The sequence below is a fragment of the Eublepharis macularius genome, chromosome 13, assembly GCF_028583425.1.
Source record: "Eublepharis macularius isolate TG4126 chromosome 13, MPM_Emac_v1.0, whole genome shotgun sequence".
NCBI lineage: Eukaryota > Metazoa > Chordata > Lepidosauria > Squamata > Eublepharidae > Eublepharis > Eublepharis macularius.
Window position 1 is genome coordinate 54,808,041 of NC_072802.1, and position 27,824 is coordinate 54,835,864.

The following is a 27,824-nucleotide window of genomic DNA, read 5'->3' on the forward strand; positions in this document are numbered from 1 at the left end:
CGACTTCACCTCCCCATTGGAGTATATTAACCAGCATACTCCTAGGGAAACAAGGAATGGAGGACAGCCCTTGCAACAGCTACATCCTCATTGGCATTTACATCCACAGCGTAATGCCGTACAAAGGTATCGGCGGACGACCAAGTTGCAGCCCTGCAAATATTAGCTAAAGGTATACCCTTGAGCAGTGCCGAAGACGTCGCCTGGGACCGTGTGGAGTGAGCCCTGACACCCAAAGGACAATCCACCTTAGCCGTGGCATAGGCCTTCACAATGGCTGTCACAATCCAACGGGACACCGTCTGTGCAGACGCCCTGCGGCCCTTGTCCTTCGCCCCGAAACACACAAAAAGGTAGGGACTGTTCCTGAACACCCTTGTCCTCTCCAAATAGAAAGCCAAAGCCCTCCGCAGATCCAAACTGTGGAGGGCCTTTTCCCCTTTAGTTGAAGCTTCAGGGAAAAATACAGGCAGAGAAATCTCTTGTGAAAGGTGGAAGGTTGACACCACCTTGGGCAGGAACGAAAGACACGGTCGCAAGACCACCTTATTCGCATGAAAGCGAAGGAACGGGGGGTCTGCCCTAAGAGCAGCCAGCTCGCTGACCCGTCTGGCAGAAGTGATCGCCACGAGGAATGCCACCTTGTAGGAGAGCAAGTCCAGAGGGCACGTAGCCAAAGGCTCAAAAGGGGGCAACATCAACCTGGCCAGGACCAGGGAGAGAGACCACTGGGGCACAGGGGGTGACACAGGCGGGTAAAGATTAAGCATCCCCTTCAAAAACTGGCGAGACTTATGGTGAGAGAAAACCGTGCAGCCATCCACCCGATCATGGAACGCAGAGATGGCCGCAAGGTGCACCTTCAGAGATGCTACACTAAGGCCCTGGTCTTTCAGCTCGCAAAGATAATCCAAGACCATCCCCAAGGGGCTATCGAGAGGCGCCACCTTCCTAGAGGCAGCCCAAGCCTCAAACCTACTCCACTTCGCCTTGTAGGCACGGCGTGTGGAGGGCTTCCTAGCGTTCAGTAGGACCTTCCTGACGGGCTCAGAGAAACCTAGGGACGGGGCCGAATCCGCCAAGCGGTCAGGTGTAGTTTCCTGGGCTCGTGGTGAAAGAGCTCCCCGTGTAGGAGGAGATCCCTCCGGGGCGGAAGGGCCACGTAAGTTCGGCCGGACATCTCCAGCAGCTTCGGGAACCAGAGCTGCCGTGGCCAGAACGGAGCCACTAAGATGCAGTCCGTGTTGTCCCTCTCCACCTTGCACAGCACTCTGGGTATGAGAGGGACGGGCGGAAACATGTAATGTAGTCCCCGGGCCCAAGTAAATTGGAAGGCATCCCCAATAGAGAGGGGATCGCTCCCTGCCCGAGAGCAAAAGACCTCGGCCTTGGTGTTTGACGACGTCGCAAACACGTCTATGCTTGGGCGACCCCACTTCCGAAAGATCGGCCCAGCGTACTTTGCGTTGAGCCCCCATTCGTGATTCAGCATGTGCACCCTGCTGAGAGTGTCCGCCTGCACATTGTCCGACCCAGCTACATGAATGGCGCGAAGCGTCACCCCATTCCTGATTGCCCATTCCCAAATGAGCGCGGCCTCCCTGCAGAGGATCATGGACACCGTGCCGCCCTGTTGGTTCAGGTAATACATAGCGGTAGTGTTGTCCGTCTGCACCAGCACCTGATGGTTCTGCAAGATTGCTGTGAACGACATAAGTGCAAAACGAACAGCCCTCAGTTCAAGCACATTAATATGGAGACCCTTTTCTCTCTCAGACCACACATCCTGAACACATAGCTCCCCACAGAAAGCCCCCCACCCCTGCAGAGAGGCGTCCGTGGTTACGGAGAACTCGGGATGATGGAAACCAAATGGGGTCCCTTTAAACAAATTAACATCCGACAACCACCAGTTCAGAGAGGATATAACGGCTCTGGGAACAGAGAATTTAGCAGTCGGAGGATGCTGTAAAGCATTGTATCTCCTCACAAACCAATTCTGAAGCGGGCGCATCCGCAGCCTCGCAAAAGGGACCACCGGAGTCGCAGCAGCCATATGCCCTAACAAGCATTGAATCATGCGCACTGGCTGATAGCGATTCCGTTTAAACAGGGTTACCAGTCTCTTCAAAGAACGTGCCCGCTCTGGAGGCAATAAAGCCTTGGCCTCCCCTGAGTCGAACACTGCCCCAATATAAGGCACAACACGGCTAGGTGTCAGCTTAGATTTTTCAAAGTTAACCAGGAGGCCCAAGCGTTCGCAAGTGTCTAGCACCAATGCCACATCTTGCAGAAGCTTAGCCTCCGAGCTCGCCGTTATGAGCCAATCGTCGAGATAGGGATAGATGGTACAGCCCTGCTCTCGAAGAAAGGAAACCACAGGAGCCACGCACTTAGTAAACACACGTGGGGCTGTGGAAAGGCCGAAGGGGAGAACCTTGTAACGGAATACCCGCTGCTTGTAAACGAAGCACAGAAATCTCCTGTGCTCCTCCAAGATCCCCACGTGGAAGTACGCGTCCTTTAAATCCAGGACAGCGAACCAATCCCCCTTCCTCAAAAGGGCAATTATAGCAGGCAGTGTGATCATTCTAAACTTGGTGACCCTTAGAAAGGCATTTAGGCCCCTAAGATCCAAAATCGGACGTAGACCCCCATCCTTCTTAGGGACTAGGAAGAACCGGGAAAAGAAACCCCTCACAGACTCCACAAAGGGCACCTCTTCCACAGCACCCTTAGCCAAGAGGGACCGAATTTCATCCTCCAGCTCAACCAAGGTATTATTCACCGCACTCAGCGGTGAAGTACACATCGGCAGTTCAGTGAATTCCAGCCCGTACCCCTTATCAACAATCGTTAAGACCCATGAGTCAGATGTTATTGACTCCCATTCAGACAAAAAAGGACTGAGTCTGTCCGAAAAGTTCAGGGCTGCCGCAGGGCCGGGTCTTCAGAACTGCCTTCCAGCCCCTTGCGGATCTTTCTGCTGGGGTGGAGGTTGAGACGAGCGGGGCTTGAACGGCCTACGCCTCCTGCCCTGGTGTTGAGCTGGGGTATACTGGCGCTGCGAAGTAGGGTACTGCGGATAGTACGGACGGGGTTGGTATCTGCTGCGGTACTGGTAGGGATTATACCTCGACGAGTACCGAGACTTGAACGTGGACCTGTCCGCCGGAGTGACCCCCAGGGAGCGAGCTGTTTGCCGGTCCTCCTTCTTCTTCTTAAGCGCCTCGTCGGTGGTGGTAGAGAAGAGGGAGTCACCCTCGAAGGGCAGACGTTCAATCTTGGCCCTCACCTCCTGCGGGAGGGCAGTTGACCGCAACCACGAGTGTCTCCTCAGAAGCACCGCTGACGCCATACCCCGAGCCGCCGTGTCAGCTGCATGACTTCCAGCATTCATCTGTTGTTTTGATAATCGTACTGCCTCCGTCTGCAGCAACGACACCACCGCCTTCTTGTCAGCAGGGAGGTCAGTGACATAGTTGGCTAGCTTCTCCCATAGGTAGAGCTGATAGCCCGCCATAATTGTTTGATAGTTGGCTATCCGGAGGGCTAAAGCAGCGACTGAGTACTGACGCCTACCCAGTGCGTCCATTTTCTTTCCCTCCTTATCCGGTGGTACGGAGGAGGACCCCGACCTCTTGTGCTGAATCTCCTCGGCTATCAAGGATGATGGTGGAGGGTGCTTGATGAGAGACTGCCACGTCCCTTGTTTGATCTTATACATCTGTTCGATGCGTTTGGACGTGGCAGGCAGGTCAGATGGTGACTTCCAGACCTTGTCGATGATCTCCTCCAAGCCCTCCAACATAGGAAAACCTACTGTAGCCGGGTTCTCTCCATAGATTCTGCACAGCAGCTTGTCTTTCGTCTTCGGGACCACGGAAGATACGTCAATCTCCAAGGCCTTGGACATGCGGGCCATTTGGTCTGCATAAATCCGCAGGTCCTCGAAGGGAGAGCTGGTGGATGGGCCAACATTGTCGTCTGGGGATGGTTCAGAGAACGACTCAGAGCGGTAGCCGGACCCCATATCCTCGTCATCCTCATCAGACGGAAGAGCTGATACTTCGTCTCCTGGGAAGGGTGGGGGCAACCACTCACGACGGCTAGACGACGACGGCCCCGGATCCGATGATCTGAAGCCAGGCGGAGCCCCTTTCCACTGGCACCGAAAGGCCTCAGGTAGATCTGTAGCCTGTTGATGACGCACAGCCACAGATCGTTCGGATCCGACTCGCTCGGATCCGACACTCCCCTCCGACCAGTACCGCTGACTACGGGCAGACTGTGCAGGCGAAGGATCCCTGGTCGCCTCTCGGATCCGACGACGCGGAGCCGGGCTCGATTCCGGTGTTGGCGAACGCCGCCCACTCGACAGGACCACATAGGCCCCGGGATCCGGCACCTCTTCTTCAAGGAGGGGACGGTCAGGGGAGTCTAGGTGAGGTGACGGCGTAGGTGGAGACACCAGGACCACCTCCTCTGCAGGCCGGCGCCGAGGGGACCGAGAACGATGTTTGGTCTTCTTAGCCTTCTTCTTCGGCACCGATTCGGAGGAAGCTTTTGGAACCGATGTCCTCTTGGTCGACGCCTTTCGCGCAGCCTCCGGTCCCGGGACTGACGCAGGCCTTTCGATCGACGCCGGGGCCGATCGTATCGGATCCGACTCGCCCGGTTCCGGCCTCGGAGTCGACCTCCCCGGTTCCGACCTCACCGACGCCGACTTGTGCGGGGACTTCGCAGACCTCGCCACCGAGCTTGCCCTCGATGCAGGCTTGTCCGCCGGGCGGGATGTAGCCACCGATTTTGAAGAGGCTACAGAGCCCGCTCGCGACCGGCTCCCGACATGGGTGGAGGTTCGACCAGCCTTCTCCGCGGCCCCAGGTTTCTCCGCCTCGGAGGGCCCAGGGGCGTCCAAGACCCGCTGCCACAGTGAAGCCTTGAGGCGGGCGGACCGCTCCTGCCTGGCTTTATGCGTAAAGCCCTGGCAGATCTTGCAAGTGGGGACTACATGTTCCTCCCCCAGACAAAGCAGGCAAAGGCTATGTCCATCCGTTTGGGCCATTTTTGCACGGCACTGGGCACAGTGCTTAAACAGGGCTGTAGAAGCCATTCCAGGGGGCAAACCAAAAGCGAAGTCACACAGTCCGGGTCAAATACCTCACCGAGATCAGTCCGTCCAAATCAGTAAACAGAGAGAAGTCAAATCCAGTCCAAGTCAGTCACGAGAAAGCAATCCAAAGCAATCCAAAGCACAAGAAAAAAAAAGCACGGAGCTACAAGCGAACGTTCTCCTCAAGCGGCGGCAAGAAGAGAACTGAGGGAAGGGGCCGTTGGCCGCTGAGGAGCATGTGACCGTTTGGGCGGGAAACGGTCGCTGAGGCGCGCGGCAAACGGCCCCTTCGGAGCTGGGAAAGCGATAAAAAAATCTTCCGGCGGCTGGCCTGCGCGTGCGCAGTACCCATGTGTGGAGGCACAGAAGAACGAAGATGAACTGGATCATGTTCAACATCCATTCAACTTTAACGACCAATTCTGAGGGTAGCAACTGCACAACCTGGGCCTCCATGCATTGGACTCTATTTACACAGACTCAGCATTACATCCAAAGTCTAGAAATCTGGCAGACCTGGATGTGAGAAGAATGTTTCCAGTGGTTCATGCAGACAGGTGCTGGCCTACTCCACCACTGTGCAAGGGCTCTCAATAGGTTTGGTGTTAGAAGCCAGAAAAAAAGGAGTTGGTAACACACTGCCAACTTCAGCATACTCTGAGAAACTATGACAACTCTGGATGCAGACTTTTACAGCACATTTTACGTCATATACAACAGCAGCACATCCACATTGCTGTGTAGAAACTATGCAAAAAAACCAATACATTCAGAGCTCCGCCCATACGGCATTTCTGATGGTATCTATGCTCTATCAATGCAAAGGATGTTGAAATTGCTTTTTTCTGTACCCACCTGGAACAAGAACAGCAGACTCTTTGGACCGGATCAACAAAATCCCAAGAAACATTGTTATTGGGGGCTTCTTCTTCCACAACTGTAGCTGTGATTTGATTCCTTCTAAAAGGAAAAAAAACAGAGTAGTGTCAGCACACCAACAATCCATCATGTGTGATCATATATGCTAACAAGAAAAGAAGAGAGAAAAGTGGATACCAATTTCTGATTTTCAGTTCATATAGTGCTTGTTTCATTGAATTTTAGATTTTTTCCCCCTTACCTAGACTTTGACCAGAGTGTAAAAATGTTTATAAAACTTAAGAGTTAAAAGATTTTCTAGGAGCTAGTAGGAGAAAATAGTTTCCTAATCTCTGAAGCAACTCAGGTGTCAGTCACTGGGCCAGTTTATTAAGTATCAATTGCTAAGCAGTTGTTATGGTTTGGAGTTGTGAAAGACAGCATGGATTTTCAAGAAATAATAGAGAAGGACAGAGGATATGCTGCAACAAAATTGTTTTATCGTTTTAAATAACTTGCCTTTAGACAGAAGTTCAGAAGAAGGAGGAGGGTTAAAACATTCCAACTCTGACTCTAACATTTTAAGTCAGGAATAAATTCATTTTGCTGTTTGTTGATGCAAAGAAACTGTCATTGATAAGCGATAAAATTTAGCAGGAGTTGGGTGCTTTCCTAATGAAAGGACGCCACTACACAAACGCCACTACACAAACATACCATCTGATCAAGCAACAAGTGCTGCCCAGCAAAAACTACTCCTACATAAACCATGTTGCCGTATGTCAACCAAGATCAACTTGTATAGGCTGGGAGTCAAAAATAATTCTGTTAAAGAAACAGCTACTAACCTTCATAGTGGCAATACTGTGAATGCTCTCTTACCTACAAGGAATTTTCATGTTCAGAGACAGTGTGTACCACTGATAAAAGGAAACCGCATGAAAGAACTACTTCCTTATTTTGCTTGTGAGTTTCCAAGGATAATTTAATTGGACACTATGGTAAACAGGGTGACTTCTGGTTTAATCCAGCAAGGCTCCTGTAGTATTTCACATTGACTACACCTACACAGGCATCCAATTCTAACAGAGGAAACAGCTGGTCTCTTACTTGGATGGTGGCCTGTTGAGGATGCATTCCTTCCAAACTCTGTGGACCATGCGATTATGGAATTTTGGAGGGATCTTCCCTGATTTCTTTGGACTCTGCACAGTGACCATCCCATCTGGTGCTGATGGATGACTGACTGTGCTTGGAATGCCTCCACTTTCCCCTGCAAGACAAATGAGCAACACTGTAGAAAACTGCAAATGGGGCAAGAGTTATTTTCCTGAAAAGGTGCTCTTCTGAGATCTGCTAACCTCACACATGCCCTTACGGCCTTTCAAACACTTTCACAGACCTAGAATTTGTCACCTGTAGCCAACACAGCATAATCCATCAACTTTGCAAATGTTGAAAGAATTGTAAGAAGAATTATGCATAACCTTTTCTATTGGGAAAATTACATCCACAAAAATTATTTTAGGGGGGAGTGGTATCTAATGAAACATTATCAGCACATTTATTAGATGTATCTGATAACATGAAAATGAGATACACATATGGAACATAGAAATACTTCTTTACACCTAGTCCTGAATGGCAGGACTGAAGAGAAGTCCCCCTGAGCAGCATCTTAAACCTCGTATTTATGATCAGTTACATAATGTTCACTATCATATTATATTCCAGTGCCATGGTCAAATAATTTCTAAACATTATCATAGAGCTGGTAGAGAGCTAAGAAAGCATTCTTTGGATATTTTCCGCAGCCATGCAAGAAAGAATGCATGTTTTTCTCCTTCAGTGGCAGCAGCTACTGTTCTCTCTGTTATGAGGACATGCTCGAACTGACTGCAAATCCAACTTGGACAGCAGAGGGAGCTTTTAGTTCTCTTAGTCTTCTAGCTGCCATACTACAGGCTCCGTGCTTCAGCTGGAAAAAGAGGTAACAGTACAAATCCTTAAACAAGGTCAAAGATGTTTACAGAACTCCTTGTCCTTACATCTGGCATGGGCAGGGGGAAAAACCCCAAACCTTTATGAATAAAACCCTGAAAGCAGCCAAAGCAACACTGCATCAGAGGGAAAAAAGCAACTTGTTGATAGCCGTGTCTTCTGCAACTGTACAAAGGCCAGTGTTTTGCTACAGTTTTTGTGGCTTCAATTGCTTGCCAACTAGGCTGTGAAGTGGCATCCCGCCTCCACCAGTTTCTTACTGCGCTCTGTCAGTCAGTACAAAAATCCCTTCAAAAGCTGGCGGCTCCAATCAAAAAGAAACATTTCTGATCTTTAAATACTGGCAGACATGCTGATTAAGCAACTGTGCAGCTGCAATAACTCCACTGTGATGCTTTTGCAAGGTAAGAAGAGTACTTCGCCCCTGGGTGCCAGCATCACAATGTCAGACACTGGCCCACATGAGGTAAAAGAAAGAAGTACCAACACTATATTCCTGGGATTTTTCTAGAACCAGATATTTGTGGCGTTATTGCCACAGCAGTCTTAGGATTTGACTGTTCAGACTTGGGTTCTACCATCAGCTCTCTGTAACATATTTCATTTGTTCTAGAATGTGCCATTCTGTACTTTTGAAATTAACAGCTGTACGATGAAAAGACATCCAGAGAAATTTCAATGGAACAATCCTTAGTTTAACAAATCCCACTTAACCCACAGCTGTCAGAATAATGTTTAATAAAACACAGATTGCCCAAACAATAATTCACCAATGTCTAAATTCTTAGGTTTCAATTATTGCTGGAGTACTTGACTGAATTATTAGCAATCAAAAATCCTGGACATGGAAAATCCTGCACAAACATACTGCAGAGCATGAAGTGAGCTGTAGAAAATATAAATCTCTTTTGAGTGTGCATGATCCCTAGTTTTTCACACTCATTTCAGCTAAGCAAAGAAGTTTTAATTCTTAACGGGACTGCACGTGGGAGGGAAATAAAGGTGAAAACGAAAACTATCTTGCTTAAGGAAGGAGGGGTGCTTAGCACCAGAGTTCAATTAAAAGCACCAATGAATTACAATTTTTAAAAAACAAACCTTCACATTTGTTTAATTTACATGCTTCAGAGTAGAGATGGGCACGAACCAGGAAAAAACTAACCATGCAGTTCGTGGTTCATCACGTTTCATGAACCATGAACTTTCACGAATCTGCCCTGGTTCACAAATCGGTTCGTTTTGGTTCATGGAAATGTCACTTCTGGGCCAGCAAATCACTACTTCTGGGTCAGCAGAAGGTCTGCAGGAAGTCCACCCCCTGTTGCCTAGGAAACTGATTGATCGGCTCCAGGCTGTCTGCAGTGATGAACTGAAAAATGAACCAAACAAACCACCCTAAAGTTTGTGGCGGTTCGTCAGAAATGGGATCTGACAAACCGCTGGTTCACGAACCACGATCTGGCCTGGTTCATCACGAATTTTGGTTCTTATTTCGGTTCGTGCCCATCTCTACTTCAGAGCTGTTTTGCTTACTGCCATTATTCACTACACTGTACTGTTGCACAAGCATTTACAGGATCAACCTGTGAGAAGGAAGTCAGCTTTAGCCACGGTCAGCTGTCTACTTCGAAAGTTTCCCACTTTTCAGTAGTTCTTTCAGATTTACTTTTACATCTTCTCAATCATTACTCATAAGTATCAGATATGCACAAAACCTGTAATTTTGTTATCACAGCTATAAAAGTAAATTATTCTGATTTCCCTAATTTTAAATGTTGAGGATACTGAAGGAGCAAATTGAATATTTCTTTTTAAGGGCACCTTTGATCCACCCACTCATGCTATGAAATGAAGGAACATAGCCCTCTGAAATGTGGCATGGGCACCATAGTCGCACACTAGCTGTAGCATTCCAGAGCTGCTCTCTGGAATTCAGAAGAACACTGATGAAAGCTTTTCTAAATTTCCATGTTACAGGATGATGTATTTGTCTGGAGCACTGCACTATGAACTGCTATGATTTCCAGCTCCCTCTTCCCCAAATTTCACTGTTAAAATACTAAGGAATATTTTTTTTAAAAAAAGAAAAACACGGGAAAAGTAAATGAAAGAGAACAAATCTACTGCTGAAACAATAGCAGCAGTGACCAAAGTTTTGTAACTTATTCCCAGAAAATCTTGTGATTATCTCTAACAATTTTCTGTGTTGTTTATGTTTCCTTAATATCTATGAATTGTCCACATTTTTCATTATTTGGTCCTTCACATATAGATGTAAGTCCTCTGTCAGACAGAAGAGTACTTACTACTATAATTTACTGCACCCATACACAGCATAACTACCTGCCAGTGGATGCCAAACATTATAACTGGATTATCTCTTTGGAAATTAGCAGACTTAACATTGCATTTTTCACCATACAGAGGGGGAAAACCCACTCAACCTCTCTTAACAATATGAAAGGACATAGCCTTACTTGAAATGCCCTCTACAGTTCTGCCAATTTAAAGGTTATACTCCAGCCAAAAACAATCAAGCACAATTGTCTGAGGTTTCAGTACATGCAGAAGCAACATTTTTTACTGCTACAACTGCACCTCCTTCAGCTTCCTGAAAGCTGGAGCTCAGATTTTATAGATTAATTCATAATTTGGCTACCTCACTGCATATCGTCTTTACATTTACTTTAGCTTGAATACAGCCATATGTAATAACAACAGACTAGTGTGTTAGAACATGAGTTACCACCAAATTCATATAAAATACAGAAGCTGGGGGGAGAGGCTAAGCCCTTCCCTTGCCTGCCATTTTTTGCTTGCAACCCCTTCTTCAAACTTGGCCAATTCTTTCCGTTGTTCAAATGATCCAGTGGTCATAAAGAAAAAGAAGTCAATTAAGTAATATACAAAACATTTGCAGCCATAGGAAAGTAACTAGCTGGTCACAGAAGGTGGATCTATGAAGCCCTTTATGAGACATGCGGTCTCCTGCTTACCTATTACTGTCTGCTCTGGTGAGGTGGGTGGTGTGAGTAACATTCCACAACTGCTGGGATCTTTTGTGTTCCCTGATCCCTGTTGGGCCATGCTAGCATGGCCTCCTGGTGTAGAAGTGCTTTGAGACACAGGAATGTCATTATGAGAGATAAGAACAAAAGCTGAAGGATACACCATTCGTACACCACCTGTAAAGCAAGGGGAAAAGAAGGGACAACAGTAAGATTGGAATTAAAAAACTCACTTCTAATTTAGTAACGAGAGCACACTTCTGCTTTGATATACCAGCTCTTAAAACTATATTTACATAGCAAAGATACTGCTGCATAGCTGAAATGTCATTTTTAATAACTAACAGAGAGCATAAACAAACGGCTTGAGATTATGATAACCTGCAAGACAAAGCAAATGCCAAATCTTAAAGTGAATTAGTATCTTGGAATTCTCTAGTCAACAGATCCTTCAGGTAAAGCTGCTGTTGACTTCTTATGTTTAGGTTGCTTAATTTTATCCAGAGTGGGGAAGGATAAATTCTTCAAGCATAATATTGACTCTCACCAACTATAACTTCAACTGCCACAGGAAAATCGTCATCATATCCAAGTTCTTCTTCCTCTTTCAAGTTCTCTTTCTTCTTCAGAACCACTGGGTAAAAATACTGCCACTCCTCAATTAGCTTACGGGTTGCTGGATCTGACATCTTGTATGCTTGGCCCGTCAAAGTACCGCTTAAACCATAAGGACTTATCAGCACTGATGAAACAAAATAAGACTGTTCAGTATGCAGGCTCCAAAAGCCCCTCGGCTGTCCTTCCAACGTCTTCCTCATTAAATTAAAATTTTGTTCTAATAAGCACATTCTTCCCTATTCATAAGTTTCTGAAAGACGCAAGGAGTATTTCACAGTACACTTTCCCCAATACACACTGTGAATCAAGAAGCATGTTTTTATTCTAGAAAATTGTTTTACACTGTCACAGTTCAATTTAAAGTTGGCTCCTGGACCAATAAACCACTCAAGGCCGTCAGGGTACTCTAGGCAGCCTCACGCCCTGGCTTAAGTAATGCAGATGCACTACAAACAGGCTTGGAAATGTGATGACCAATATTAAGCACTGCAAATTAATGAGGTATAATAGATCTGCCAGCCCACCCAAGTATCATCTCTTAAATCTAGTCAGATGCTTTTTAGACAGCTGAACTTGAGGGTTTGAAGTCTGACGAATAACTCAGGAGTATAAAAATTACAAAGTAAGGGTAATGCATCCTCTAGCTAAAGCTTGGCACCTAGTGTTACATACAACTGACACGCATACTATACTAAATGTATGCTAACTGGAAACAGCTCTTATTTCTTACTTTGTCCACTTCCACAACTATCACCTAAACAGTAGAATCCTAAGAAGAGTTACTCCAGTCTAAGCCCATTGAAATCAGTGGGCTTATACTTGAGTAACTCTGTTTAGGATTACACTGTTAATCATCTTAGAATGTCTCACTCATCTAAACATTTCCCCTCTTTACTCTTGGAATTCCATTTCAGTCAACATCTGCAATGCCTCCTCAATTCTGAGATTCATATTTATCAGGGTTAACCAATTCCTTTGCTGTTACCCGTGAGCTTGCTTGTTTTCTCTCTTTCAAAAATAACAAAGTTCAAATCCCAATACTGCATGAGCGGGCTGTTAGCTTAATATTATTTTACAAGCGAGTCTTATCCATCTAGTCTGAGAGGAACATTTGGCTACGAGAGAATTACTTTTGAAAGCTGACAAAGCAAACATTGAGCAAGTAGTGGAGGCAGAGACTGATGCTCTGGAAAGTCACAGAATGAGTAGGCTTTGTCTACTGTGGACAGATTTGCTCTATGTCCAAAGAGGCTTACTCCCAATTCAACAAATCTGTTGGACTGGGAAGACCCACTGTACTGCCTTTGTTCTTTTTCAAAAAAAATTTAAAGCAAGCATGCTCCAGAGAATAGCACACCGGAAGTGCATACGCTTACCTTGAAATGGTGTGGGGGAGGACTGAGCCATGTGGAGATACTCCTCGCTCACAAGATAGATTGGCTGGTGCTGGGCAATCTCCACACTTGTACACACATTGCTTTCCCCATGAAGGAAGAATGTGAAGGCGCAGGATAAATGTTCACTGAAGGAAAAAAGAAGATAAAAACCTGTTTATCATAGTATCAATGCTTCAGATGGGAGAACTGGGATCCTATGGGTCCTGAGGCAACATAAAAGATATGAACAAGGATGGATAGCGTCCAGAATGTCTGTATGGTGAGGAATATCAAAACTAATATAAGTAACAAGGATAACTGCAGAGGCAAAACATCAATTCCACAAGAGCAACAAAAACAGCAACAGATTTGTCAGAAGTCAGTAACAAGCATAGTTTTCTATAGGACAAGCAAACACAATTTTTAAATCCAGTAGATCTCAGTACTTTTATTTTTTCTACTAATCATAAAGTTTCACTTAAGCAGAATTTGCAACCATGTCTGCCTCTGTGTGTATGTGTGCACATGTGCACAAAATGGCAAAAACACATTAGTCCTTTTCTCCGTTCATCCAGACAAGGCAAACAAAACTGCCTTATGAAAAACCAGAGCACAGATTAGGAGAAGGTTCACACCTGTTCAGTATCACATGGCATCACATATTCAGAGATCAAGATATGATAAAGCTGTTGTATCATGCCACAATAAACCCATCTTTTGAGGCAACACTCCATTTTTGTCATCTTACACAATCTAAGCATCTAATTCCCTTCATAGGAAAGTTAATCAAGCTGCCAAACAGAGAATGTTTATTTTGCCCCTTTAGATCAACAGTTTCCACTATTATTTATTTAGATACTTGTACCCCACTTTTCTTCCCAAAGAGCCTCAAAGTAGTTTACATCTTTCTCCTCTCACCATTTTATCCTGGGTGACAGATGGAAGTAAGGTTTTCCTCAAAACAATCCTTACAAATAAGTATATATCTAGATAAACTTTCTATCAATATCAGTAGGATTTTAAATAAAACAGACCAACTCAGTTGTGTCAGGATAATATCACCATCATGTATTGAGGCACTAAATCGTAACATGCTGCTCTGATAAATACTGGGGGGGGGGGGTTCCTGTGATAATATCTAGCACTATCCTGAGGATGCATACTCAGAAATAAACCTCATTTAGTTCAATGGGACTTACTCTCTAGTACACATGCTTAGGATTGCAGCTTAATATGGCAGTTTCCCAAAATGGGAAAGAAGAGCATTAAAAACCCTCAAAAGGTAGGCACAGGTGGTTCATCAGATGAGACTCATTTTCTCAGCATTATCATTTAACAGGGAATGAAGGTTTTTGGATTGGCAAGCCTGGTCCCTGTATTCTTTTCTATCTTCCTCCCCTGCCCCAAAACAATTCAGAACCAGGGAACTGCTGTTATTGAAACTTCCTGCCAGCCATTAACTTTCTGCAGCCTGAGCAAAGGAAATGCTAGTGAAACTTTCCTTTACCTATTGTTGCAACACTATTTCACTTCTATGGAAGTATAAAGGAGAACACCCAACCCCCAACATTTTAGAATAGCAGCGCCCCCCCCCATTTTAAGCCAATGGGAGAGTGGGACAGTACTCACTCCAAGGATTGAAATGCTTCTGAGTGAAGTTTCTCTAAGTATGAGTGTTGGCTCAGCTGATTTTGGCAGAATTACAAGGGCCATGTGTTTGATACTAGCCGCTGCCTTTGGCACACAGCCAGCCCTAACAGAAACATGTTATTCAGATCAACACATGAGTACACTTGAAAGAAAGAACACAAACAAGTGGGATAACTTAGTAACCCTCACTTCCAATCTCCGCAGTAGTTTAATCTATTTTCCATTTATTATGAACTAAAAATTATGCTATGACTTCTGAAGATTAGCAATAAAAGAAAAGATTGGCTCAAAAAACTCTTTATGGGCAGATTGATAATTTTTAGTGGACTGAAACAATTAACTTTATTTTTACTCTAGTGTCTCAGAACTATTGCCAAATCATATCAGTTCTCCCTTTACAACACTGTAAAGGGAGAACTGCTCTTCTCTGCTGCCTCAGTGAAAAACCTTGGTTCACATTGTGATCATCTCTTACCTTGACTAGTACATCACCACCCCCTTTCATGTAGCCTGTTGTCACACCTTAGTCATTCACTCTACCAGTACTCTACCACCAAATCATACAGCTCTCTCATTTTTCTGCCCATACAACACCCCTCCTTAAATCGCTATACTAGTTTCCAGTCTGTTTCCCACATCTACACATTTTTTTCATCCTCTATGGCCTTGGTCCCCCTTCTCTTCCATCCCAACACATTCCTGCCTATGACCTTTGCTCGTCCAGTTCCATCACTATCAGTTGACTGAAGGCTTCCACTCTCACAAATGACTCCTCCATTACTCCCTTGCTATATTTGCAGTCACTGACTTTTTTTAAAAAAAATTACATTTTATATTACACTGTGACAAATTTAAATCTACTGTGCTTGGCAATGAGGTGATAGAATAAAGTGAAACTGAATTAGCCTTGCTCAGATCCATTCTAAAGGAGACAAGGCTGCAGTCTGTCATATACCATGCTGCCTTCCCCCAGGCGCTTCGTTTTAATGTTAAATGAAAACGTTGGAAGATCCAATAATGGATCTCCCATATAACATGTAGTTTGTCCTGTTAGTAATCTTTACTACAGCCGGAAAGATAGTCCAGTATGATTATCTCCACAGCACAGATGGCCCCCGGGGGGGGGGGGGCGGGTTGAGGCAGAGAGAGCGCCACTTGCCCATAACCTTCATATGATTTTGAAGCACTCCCGTTAGCCAGGACGTCTCTGGTTCACATATTTAGGTATAAAAATGTCTCATGTTCCTTGGCACATGAGACATTTCGTAGGGGTCATTTCGTAGGGGTCATTTCGTAGGGGTCATTTCGTAGAAAAAGAGCTGCAGGAGCTCATTAGCATAACTCATTAGCATATGCCACACCCCTTGACCAGGCCAAAATGGCTGGGATTCGGCTGCTGCCAGAGGGGGAAGTGTTCCCCCACCTGGAAGTGGCCTGATCAGGGCCATTTTGGCCCCAATCCATCCCAATCCAGGCCGAAAGGGGCCCAAAATGGCTCAAAATGGCCATTTGGGGCATGTTTTGGCCTGGATCAGGCCCCAAACAGCCCAGATCAGGTCGGTGCCGGGCAGGGGAGGGATTCCCCACCAGGCACCAACCCAATCCTGGCAGTTTTGGCCCTGATCCTGGGCCCCAAATGGCCAAAAATGGCCTTTTGGTGCCCGTTTGGGCCTGGATCAGGGCTTAAACAGCCTGGATCAAGTCAGTGCCACACAGGGGAGGTTTCCCCAGCCCGGCACCAACCCAATCCCAACTGTTCCGGCCCCAATCTCAATGGAAAAGGGGGCCAAAATGGCCCAAAATGGCCATTTTGGGCCCAGATCGGGGCTGAAGACCGGCACTGACCCAATCAGGATGGTTTCACCCCAATGGCCAAAAATCACCAATTTGGGCCCATTTCAGCCCTGATCCGGGCCGTGTCGGCCCCAATCGAGGCCTAAACAGCCCAAAATTTTTCAAAGTCATGTGGGCAGGGCCACATGACTGTTGGGGGAACTACCGGAATGGTGTTCTGGTGCGTTCCCCCTCCAAATGAGCCCTGCTGAAGACTATTTCCTCAAGAGCAGAACCAGCTCCTTTTGTAAGTGAATTTGTTAGGCAGGCTGCCCATCTTCGATACAAGCAAATTCACTTTCAAATAAATATTGAAACCTGCTTTGTGAAGGGCTGGAGCTTTTAACTGAACCTACTGGATGCGATCTTCACAATGAGGGCTGCAAACAACTGTGATACAACTGAGAGGAGCCCCCACCTTCATCATCCAGCAGATCAGCCTGTGAAGAAGGGCAAAACAGCAGGGTAGAGTACTTCCCTGTCAGCTTGTCCACTTGTTAAGTATACTGTGAGTCAGCACTATACACCTCATATGATGCTCAATGTTGCTGTGGATAATCATTACTCAGAGATATAGAAATTAATTTATATATATATTGTATCCACAATTTGTGGGGCATTCATAAGCTTTATTGCACAACACTTGCAGCACACTTCAGAACAGGATTGCTCTGCTGGTCAGAAGACAGTCACATTTTCTAAAGTGAATCTCATTGTTTGTAAAGGAAACCATTCAATTTATGTCTGTATATTGTATATTCTATTAGCCAAAGTCTTTCTAAGATGCAATATTATGTTGCTGAAGGCTAGAAACATCCCAAGGATGCCTATCTAGGACTGGCCTATGCAATCTCCATCCGCAGACATACAATAAACAAAACCAAACTGTGTATGAAATACAACTATAAGGTTTTATTCATCAGTATATTCAGTAGGGTTCATATGTGCAAAAAATGAAGTCACACAGAGGAGTACACAAAGGCATTTCAAAGAGTAGGCACCTACACCTGCACTCTGCACAAGAACAGAATCAGAGGTAAAACAAACTCGAGTTTTCAGCTTCCAGCATGTCTGAGTGAACATTTCTTCAGTCAAACTATAGTTGGTTTCAATGCTTAATGCCTCAACTGGAATGCCTTTGATGAACCGTTTATATATGTGCAGTAAAAAGCTCCTTTGGTCTTCCTCCAGAGGGCTCCCTTACAGTACTCAGCAAGGGAATAAAGTGGAAGACACATTAAGTCATCCTTCTGGCAAGAGACTCTGTATTTCAAGCATTGCTTTTAAGACCCGAACACAATCCCGATCAAGGTTTAGGGAACTCCCCATCTATCCTTCTGATCATTTTTGGCAGTCTCTGCAAGCCATTTTACTCTTCACTATCATATCTGCCTTTTTTTCCAGTGCTGAATTGATATATAAAGCTGTGTTTCTTTTAAACTACAAACTGTAGACATTATCACTTTCAAGGTATAGTACAATTCATTCACTTCCCCTGAAAGAAATCATGGGTTGGATGCAGAAACTCACTATTTGAAAAAAGCCACTAAAGAAGCCATTCCGCTTAGGCACAACAGCAGCTTATTTCTCTAACAGCTGCGCACTTGCGTGTTCATAAATGATCTCTAATGAATAACAGACTACAAATTCCTCCTTTAGCCAATCTTATAAGCAGCTAATATTTTTATCAGAGGAGCTGAGTGAATATCTTTGTTCCCAATACTAGAATCTACTCCCTCCCTGTAAAATTACAACAGTTCTGACAGTATTCTGGATGAGAAGCATAGCAAAGTCACAGATACTGCTTAGGTTGAGGAAATGTTGCAAAATCCATTTCATTGGTCCTGTCATCTTCCACAACCACGTACAGGCATAATATCCTCTTACAATTACCATATTTAAGAAGAATAAAGGGAGAAATATGCTGGTTGTTGCACCAAGACCACAGCTGGTTGGGTTTTACAATATACTTTGATGTTTCCCACTGTTGAAAAAATTTCTAGCATCAAGAATAGAGATGGGCACGAACAGAAAAAAAAACCCCAAACATGATGTCCATTGTCATCCACGAACAGGGACTCACGAACAACCACGAACATGACCCTGTTCACGAACATGTTCATGGTTGGCTGTTCATGGGGGCCAGCAGGCTCTCCTCCAGCCATCATCCAACTTTGGTCAAGATCCCTACTGCACCACTCCCAGAAACCTGACCTGAGCAGGCACCAGGAAAGGTACCAATAATAAATAATAGCTTGGCCCCAGAGCCTGGCAGCAGCTCTGGAACCAGAGGGTGGGTAGATCCCTACCACACCACTCCCAGAAACCCTACCTAAGCAGGCAGCAGGAAAGGTACCAATAATAAATAATAGCTTGGCCCCAGAGCCTGGCAGCAGCCCTGAAACCTGAAGGGGTAGATCCATATCCCATCATACACAAAGAAAATTCAAGCTCCAATGCACTCTCCCTGTCTCTCTATCAAAATGCCAACAGCAACTGTCTCTCCCTCTCCACTGTCTGCAAAGACTAGCCAGAGCTGGGAGCCCCCCTCCCCCCTGGTCTTTGCTCTCTTGTAACAAATTTGGAGCTCCACACTTGGAAGGAAGACCTGCCTATCAAGCTAAATTGGGCTTAGATTGGGGTTTCCAGGGCAACAGCAGGAGTTCAGACAGAGTTCAGACAATCCCTGCCTAAGTTGACAAGGGAACTGATTGCAGGTGCCAGACTGTCTGGCTTGACAAATGGCTGACGAACGAAATGAAGGAGGCTTGCAACGACCACCTGTTCATTTAGAATGGGGCCTCAAGAACAGCTTGTTCTCGAACAGCAGATTAGGCTGTTCGTGCCTTTTTTTTTGTTTGTATTGCTGTTCGTGTCCATCTCTAATCAAGAGAACAGTCCATCTACCACAAGAAGGCAACACATTCAAGAACCTACTTTGTCAGATGTATGCAATGTCTTGGGAAATAAACACGGGTACATGTGTATATGTGTGTATGCACACACATATGCAGAGTTGAGGGGAAACAAGATAATCCTACTATATAATTCCTTAGCAGGTTTCCGACGACTCACAAGGTAAACTAGAGCGCAACCGCATTAGTGCGCCTCTAGCGGGGATAAAGAGGAGTCGCTCTCTGCCTGCGCTGCAGGATCTGGCCCCAAAAAGGCTGGCTTGGCTGCTACGCTCCCTCGCTGCTGGCCACCCAAATGGCGCACAAGCAAGCCTGGCACCTGCCTCCTCCCCCACTTCCACACTCCCGGCTGGCTGCCTGAATGGGTGCAAGAACAACATGGGCGCCTGCCTCCTCCCCCACCTCCCTGCTTCTGGCTGGCCACCCAAACAGGCGCAGGAGCAAGCCGGGCGCCTGCCCCCCCCCCCCCGCTCCCGGCTGGCCACCTGAACGGGCGCACAAGGGAGCTGGGCGCCTGCCTCCCCCCCCCTTTCCTCCATGTTCCTGGTCTTTCCAGCCGCCTGGGCCAGTGAACCTGGCCTCCGTTCCCTCAGAGACCAGGTCTACCTTGCCCTGCCTTAGCTAGGGTGGTAGACCTGGCCTCTGTACTCCCGCAGGCCAGGTTTACCAACCATAGCATTCCCAGGCTGGTAAACCTGGCCTCTTCTCACTCAGAAACCAGGTCTACCTTGCCTTCCCACAGAAGCCAGGTCTTCCTGCTATAACTGCTGTGTTGACCTGGCGTCTGTGCTCCCAGAGGCTGGGTCTGACTCCCATTCTTTTACAGGGCTGGACAAACAGAGGCCAGGTATCTCCCCCCACCCCCACAGTGCTCCTCCTGTCTGCAGGCACCCTATTTGGCCCCAGTCAGGGTTAAATCAGGCAGCTGTGGGGCACTGGAGCACGCCAAGGCCCTTGCCGTCCCTCCAGCGCTCCCCACTCTGCAGTCGACAGCAGGGCAGTGGGGTGCACCATGGCCCTTGCCGACCCCCAGCAGCACTCCCCATTCTGCAGTTGGCTGCAGAGTTCAGGAGTGTGCCAGGCTCTTGCTGCACCCCTGCAGTGCTCCCCACTCTGTAGGAGATTGCGGGGTGCTGGACCATGCTCCCTACCTCTGCAGCTGGCTGCGGGGCCGAATCAAGGGACTGTGGGGGTGCAGGAGCGCACCAGGTCCCTTGCCACCCCTGGCAGTATTTCCAGCCTCTGGAGCTGTCCAATGCGGGCCATGGAGGCAGCGGAGAGGGCCGGCATGGCAGCACCATCCTCCCACCCTGCTAAATTAGTTTTCTAGAGCCCGTAGTATTTTTCCCCACAAAATACTCTGTTGCTATTGGAAATAATGGGAGAGGCTTGAAGGCCCACTGGAGAGAATGGGAGCCAGAAATGCCTATTTACTTGGGTGGACTCCATTGAAATACGTTACAACCTGGAGTCTGTCATTCCAGTCAAAGAATGCTTTTACTACTTCCAGGCAGGTCCGGCGCCACCATTTAGGCGGTGAGGCGAGCCCTGCGGGCGCTGAGGCGCCAGAGGGGGTGCCAGGAGCAGAGGCATGTGCCATGGAGCTGGTGGGCCTGGCCCACAGCTGCTGCCGCCGCCACCAATACACGCCCCCGGCCAGGCACAGCAGCCGCGGACCAGGCATGGCAGGCATCCGAGGCAGCATGCGGAACCTACCCAGCCACCCACCGTGCCCGACTAGGAGAACAGGCAGCCTCCACATGCCATCCCAGCCACCCGCCAGCCAATGGGGGATGTCATCACGCAATCCGGGGAGCACATAGGGGCAACCACAGGCGCCAGAAACCCTGGCGCTGCCCCTCCTTCCAGACACTATCATTCCACTCTGGGGGCTGTCATTCCAGTCCCAGGGTGCTTTTGTTAATCCCAGGGGCTGTCATTCCAGTCAAAGTATGCTTCTGCTACTTCCACGGACTGTCATTCCACTCTGGGGGATGTCATTCCAGTCCCAGAATAGTTTATCTGAGACCAGAGACCTTAATGGAAAATCCATTCCACATTTTCTTTGTACCTTTGTTTGTGCTGTAATGTATTTCAATGAACCTGTGCAAGTAAATTGGCATTGGTTGCTCCCATTATCTCCACTAGGTCTTCAAGCCTCTCCCATTAATTCCAGTGTCATTGTGTTTAGTACATCCCCATACTGGGACCCAATGACAGCTCAGCTGCAGAAGGGCCAAGCCAAAGGGGCTGCTTTCCCTCCCCAACTCTGGGGCAGCTAGAGCTTGAGACTTGCATGGAGTCGAGCAGAGGGGCCCTGGGTAAAGGGACCACAAAACTCATTAAAAATTGAGGGGCCATAGACTCCACTACTATTGCTATTCAGTATGATCTTACTGGGTAGTTCCTGTATTGTTTAATACCTAGAATTAGTTTTGCTGTTTCAGCATTTCTTCAGCTCTTTCGTGATCCCTGCGGGGGTTTTAAATCTGCCCAAACTTGCATATGATGCACGCGTTACATGTTTTATTGAAACGGTCTTTGACCCACACTGTGTAATCTGCCTTGAGTCCCAGTGAGAAAGATTGGCTACAAATATCCTCCTATATAAAAGGCAAGCCATATCAGGGCAGTATAATCCGCAGGAACACTGCTGGGCCCCTGGAGTGCTCCTGTGCTCTGTACCAATCTGATTTCCACCTGTCTGAGGCCAAATCAGGCTGGTGCAGGGCCGCATGCCCTCACAAGGCCCAGCTAGAGCCCGTTGTATTGTTAAACACAACGGGCTTTGTTGCTAGTTGGAATATGTTTTTTATAATTGGATAAAGGTAATATACTCAAAACCCAAAGCAAATGTAAGTGTTCATTCTTATTTTAACTTACAACCGAGAGTACACTCTAAGGCATCTAGTAATCTTTAATCTTTTTGGAACCCAACCCACCTTTAATTACAATCTGCATCATGGGGCCTATTTTTTCCCATACACACCCACCTTTCTCCTCTGGTTCACTCCCTCTTCCTGTGCCTTCCATTTAGAACAAATAATAAATTAGTCCCTCCTCCAGAAAATGTGGTGTACTACAGATGCAATCCACTGTACACCAGGGCATGGCTTATTTGCAAATCCTGACGCACCAGCTAAAAGTCTATGACCTATTCTGCTTAGAACCCTACAAATGATTCTGCAACAGTATAAGAACTTTCAGAAACTGAAAGATTTGCTTACCCCCCCTATGAATATTAATTAGCCTGTTTCTTTCAGTAGCATCAAGAGTGTTGCGATAACAGATTCACAATGCAGAAGTGTTTAGATAACATAGAAAGTGTTTAGATAATGTTATGAACCCATTATCTTGACACTTTGTATGCTTTCTTGCCAGAACTAAGTTGCTAGAACTAATTTGCTTGACTCTTGATATTCTCTTCTCACTGATCTTATCTCTAACCCTCTCTTACCATTCCCACTCACAAGCAAAGCAGAAAAGAATCATCTAGCAGCCTGTGTTCCAAAGAGGGCTGTCATCAGCTGCCAAGGCAAAATGAGGCCCAGAGAATGCCTCACTCATGACTACAGCTTGGCTGCTAACATTGATTCGTGTTCACACTGTGCTGCAAATTGATTCCCAGAATCCAATTTTTAGTTTTTTCAAATACTTACTGTATTCATCCTTTGATCTGATATCTATCCTGCGCTCACATAACTATGTATATACTGCTTAAGCTTATTTAGCTAGAGTGCTTCCAAAGCTATAGGGTCTACCATCAGATCCCATCATCCCAGAAATACTGCACTTCAGTGTTCAAATCAGTGTAAAAATCTTCAAAATGCAACTTGTCTATTCAGTGATTGCAAGCAGCCAAGCACTTCACACTCGCAGAAGAGGTTATGAACTAGTACAGTCGCTGGATCTTTTGGCTGGGCTTTGCACACTAAAGGTGATATGGTAGCTCTATCTGCTTAAAGACTGGGGTTTATTTTTTTTTAAGTCAGCTATTAAAATCCGTTCTGGGCAGGGGGAGAACAAGTAATTTAGGCATCTATTCAGTGATAAAGGGAACACCTCTCAGGGCTACAGAACAGGCAATGGTTTTGTTTACTGTCTGGAATGGGGAAAGATGAAAGCTTCAGAACAGGAAAGACTACCTTTAATATTAACAATTTATATTTCAAGCAAAGAGACTTGTTCCTCAGTGCTCCAAGGTTCCAGAACTATGTGCCACTTCATTATTCTGCTTTAACCTCCTTGTGATTTTCAATAGCTTCACTATATTCCATGAGTTAAAAGGCCTTTTAGTGTGAGTGTGTATGAGAGACAGAGAATGGTTAGCACTGTGCTGATAATTTCTTTTTGTAACAGGTCACTACTCTAACCGTAAGAAACTGAAAAACATTACTAGTAAAAACATATAATTTTTGTATTCCCTACAGGCTTTTTGCCTTTAGAATAGCAGTTAATGTTATTTACAGAGCTGGAAAATCTCAGGTGCCTAAAACACATGATGCTGACTTTCAGGATTTTGAAATATTTTCCCAATCCTAGTTATCTGTATGTAAAAATAAATGTTGGAAAAGCTGTATTATACAGGCTCAGTTCTGACATTTAAGAATAAATTTATCTACAAATAACCTGGCATTCAAACATTTTATTTATGAGAACATTTATTTTTATTTCAAAAAATTAACTTTGAAATTAAAAGTTAATTTCAAAAAATTAACTTTGAAAACACATTATACTAAAGCCACTGATTTTTATAGTTTTTGAATAGGTCAGCCAAAGGTTAAAACAGGATCTTTAAAAAATGGGTCAGGGTGGGAGGGAGAGAATGCACACACACCCATTCATGACAGGCAACAAATTTGAACCACAATCCAGAAAAATTAAGCACCTTTAAATCAAACTGATTTCTTTTGGAAAATTAAATTAACTTAAATCAATGGAACTCAAAAGGGTTTTTTTTTAAAAAAAACATGTTTGCTCGATCATGTCCCTAACCTTCTAAAAATGTAGACCTAAATACTTCCTAATACACTGCAAACTTTTATACCTTTCTAATGGTGTTATCAATAATAGCCGTTTGTTTGTTTGTTTGTTTGTTTGCTTGCTTGCTTGCTTGCTTGCTTGCTTGCTTGCTTGCTTGCTTGCTTGCTTGCTTGCTTGCTTGTTTCAGAGCAAGTTAGTATTACTAGACAACCTATAAGGTCTTAGTGGTTGAGATCAGGCAGCTGCCAACCACTCACATATTTTATGCCAAATTTCTCTTTATATAACAGAAATCTATCAACACTACAATTCATACTCCAAACCTTTTCTATTGACTTTTTAAAGGCTTTACAAAACTTCATTTCACAATAGCTACTAAACAGCAATTCAGACATCACACTCAGCTCAGAGTTATGGAAGCTTAACTGGTTTGATGCAATCTCTGTGTTACTAAACCATGGTTTGTTACCAGCCAAAAAACTGGAATCAGATGCCATAGACTGAAATAGGTTTGCAATCCATAGTTTGTGCCTATGAGGATTTAGTGTGGCATCTGACAGCTGTTGTTCTGCTTCCAGAGCCAGTGAACTTTAGACTGGAATGAAATTAAAGCAGCCAAATAGCTCTAAACAATGCACATTTGGAAGCCTAAGCCATGATCTGAATTATAAACTCCAGTTTATATGAGCCATAGTTTGGCTGAATTCCAGGACTGAGTCAAGAGTCCTTATGATGTCATCCGAGTTCTTTGCTAAAACACACAAAAACAGATATAATTCTGGAAGGCTCCCTATAGAAACAGTAACACCTGCACTGACAACTACAGACAAAATAAAATAACTCTGTTCTGAATGTATATAGCTATGTTCTGGACATTATGAACCATTGCTTGCATATTGATTCAAAGCTCAATCTTTTTCCTTAAAGACATTAATTCTTGGAATAGACACGTATTTTGCTTAAAAAAATATCGTTCAATTAAGAGTTATTTCTTAAAAGTATAGCAATTCATTTGTGGAATTACACAAACAAGATCACTCTGCCTTTATTCATCAATTGATGGTGGTGAAAAGTGCTGTCAAGTCACAGCCAACTTACGGCAACCTCTGCTGGGGTATTCAAGACAAAGAAATGAACAGAAGTAGTTTGCCACTGCCTGTCTCTGCATTGCGACCCTGGAATTCCTTGGTGGTCTTACATCCGATTACTAACCAAGGCCGACCCGTCTTAGCTTCTGAGATTTGACGAGACCAGCTAGGCTGGGCTATCCAGGTCAGGGCATTAATCAATTAGGACACTTTTTTAGATACTGTTTATAACAAACCAACACACATAGCAAAGTAGAAAAAGATTCCATGCAAGATACATTATTTTCCATTTACAGTTAGGATCATAGCACAGTTTAACATGGTACTTTAAGACTAACTAAGCTGCTTGATTTCCTCTTGAAATAATTTTTATTTTGTTTTTACTTTCATATCCCATCTCTGAGAGTAAACAAAAACAAAATCATATAAGCCAATTACTTTTATTCAGAAGTTTTCAATAAGTCAAAGTATTGAAAATAAGGCAAGAGGTTAGAATGCTTACTAAACAAAAGAAAAGGCCAGGTCACAGGCAGACAAACAGAACTCCAGACTTATTGTGAAAGTTCTGCGATCATCTTAGCCCCCTCCTGCCCCATCCTATCAACACCTGAGACTGACCCACCTAAGACTGACTCCCTCCCTAACCCTTGTATGATATATCAGTAGCAAGTATCAGCTGTGATGTTTCCACTTGAGAGGCTGCATCTAAAACAGAAAACCAGTTAGAGGCAGGAATATTAAACTCTATTATCTGTTCTCATTTGGAGTTGAGCTTCTATTGTGCAGATTTCCCTTGGAGAAGCTGAGTCTTTTTGTCCACCACTGGAGACTGTGAGAGAAGTTCTGGGTTTTGGCCTGGAGGCTGTGTTTCTCTATACTGTACTGGCAAGACAGTCACATCCATTGCAGAGTTCTCATGCAGAACCCTGCTCACAGCACTGATTCAACATGAGAGCTGTTGTGGCATACTGGTTAAGTGGTTAAGCTCCGAATCAGTGCTCTACTTACAACTCCCACTATGCCATGAACTCAGCAGGTGGCTTTAAGTAAGCCACTCCTCTCAGCCTCAGCTCCCCAGCTTTATTGGAGGGATAACAACATTGACTTTGTTCACCACTTTAAGTATAGCACCAATCTGTCCAGAAAGGCAGTATATAAGCACACTATCGTCGTTATTATTATTACTGCTACATATGCTATCATCAAGCCCTCACGATATGCTAGGATCATACAGCCAGGCAATTCAGAACTCAGTACTTATATATGGTCCTTTTCTGTCTTTCCTCTCGTAAGAAAAACTAGTTATCAGTTGAGTCTATCATACCTAGAGTAGGAGTCAATAGGCTTTTTTTCTTTGTTCAGAAGAAAGCCAAGTTCTCCCAAGACGCTAGACTGTTGTATACACATCTCTCACTACTTGGTCTTTGGACACTCATCAGAAGATCATCAGTATGGATGGCCTTCCTTATTGTTGATGATAAAGCTTGAGATTGTCACTTGGTGACTGCACTGGGATATCCTCAGATGAATCATTTGGTTATGGTTCTGAATCTGAACAGTCCGATGGAATCAAAGGCACAGACTGTTCCCATTCCATAAGAACTGATGGTCCTGGAACTGGATCCTCTAGTAAAGTCTGGCACAGACTCTAAAAGTGACACAGGGGGATGAGGCTCATAGGATGATTGTCACCTCTTGTAAGTGTCCACATCATACCTAAAAGGAGGCCCCTATAGGTACTGAAAACCATGTGGGTCCTTCATCCAGGGTGTTAAGAGAGGGCACAGCCAACCACAGGCTGATGAAGTGGATCCATAATGGGAACCTGAGGCATGACCATGCTCTCTATCACTGTTTGGCCAATTGGTTCCAACACGAACATGGAGGTAAAGCTGGTCAAGGGGTATAAGGCACTGACTGCCTGGTGCCTGAGTAATCTTCCAATGGCTCACACAACTTCCCATCCAAAAGAGAAACAGGCAATTGAGGCTGAGAGCAGTGTTCCAAGTGCAGTGACGGTGTCAGCAGACCTCAACTTGGAGCTGATTTTCTTCTGCTTGATACTTGATAACTTGAAAGAGGTCAGTTCCAAGTGCTTCGATTTGCACATAACTTTTTTTGCTGGTGATTCTAAATTGCTGCACTGATCTTTTCATATTGAAGTAGTTGAATGTGTCAGTTCCAAGGCAGATCTTGGAAGTAACAGTTCTGACGGTGTTGGTACAACCAAGGCTGATCATGACTGAAATGGCAAGGCAGAAGAAGGGTTCTCCAGTAGGAGCTCTCAGAGCCTTTTCCCACAAGGTGGCTTTTACCCTCGTTGCCATAACATGCCTGGCTTTAGGTGAAAACTGGCAGCAGATATCACACTTTCCAAC

General features: G+C 45.3%; 1 protein-coding gene across 1 annotated transcript in view; it reads right to left on the bottom strand.

The window, feature by feature from the left end:
- Nucleotides 1-27,824, bottom strand: part of MED13L (mediator complex subunit 13L) — a 262,028-nt gene that overhangs the window by 62,211 nt on the left and 171,993 nt on the right. The window contains exons 5-9 of the mRNA XM_054995924.1: nt 12,978-13,123; nt 11,531-11,725; nt 10,972-11,160; nt 7,085-7,247; nt 5,972-6,076 (exon numbers count right to left, since the gene is read on the bottom strand). Coding sequence (XP_054851899.1) covers nt 5,972-6,076; nt 7,085-7,247; nt 10,972-11,160; nt 11,531-11,725; nt 12,978-13,123 — 798 coding nt within the window. The remainder of the gene's footprint in view (nt 1-5,971; nt 6,077-7,084; nt 7,248-10,971; nt 11,161-11,530; nt 11,726-12,977; nt 13,124-27,824) is intronic.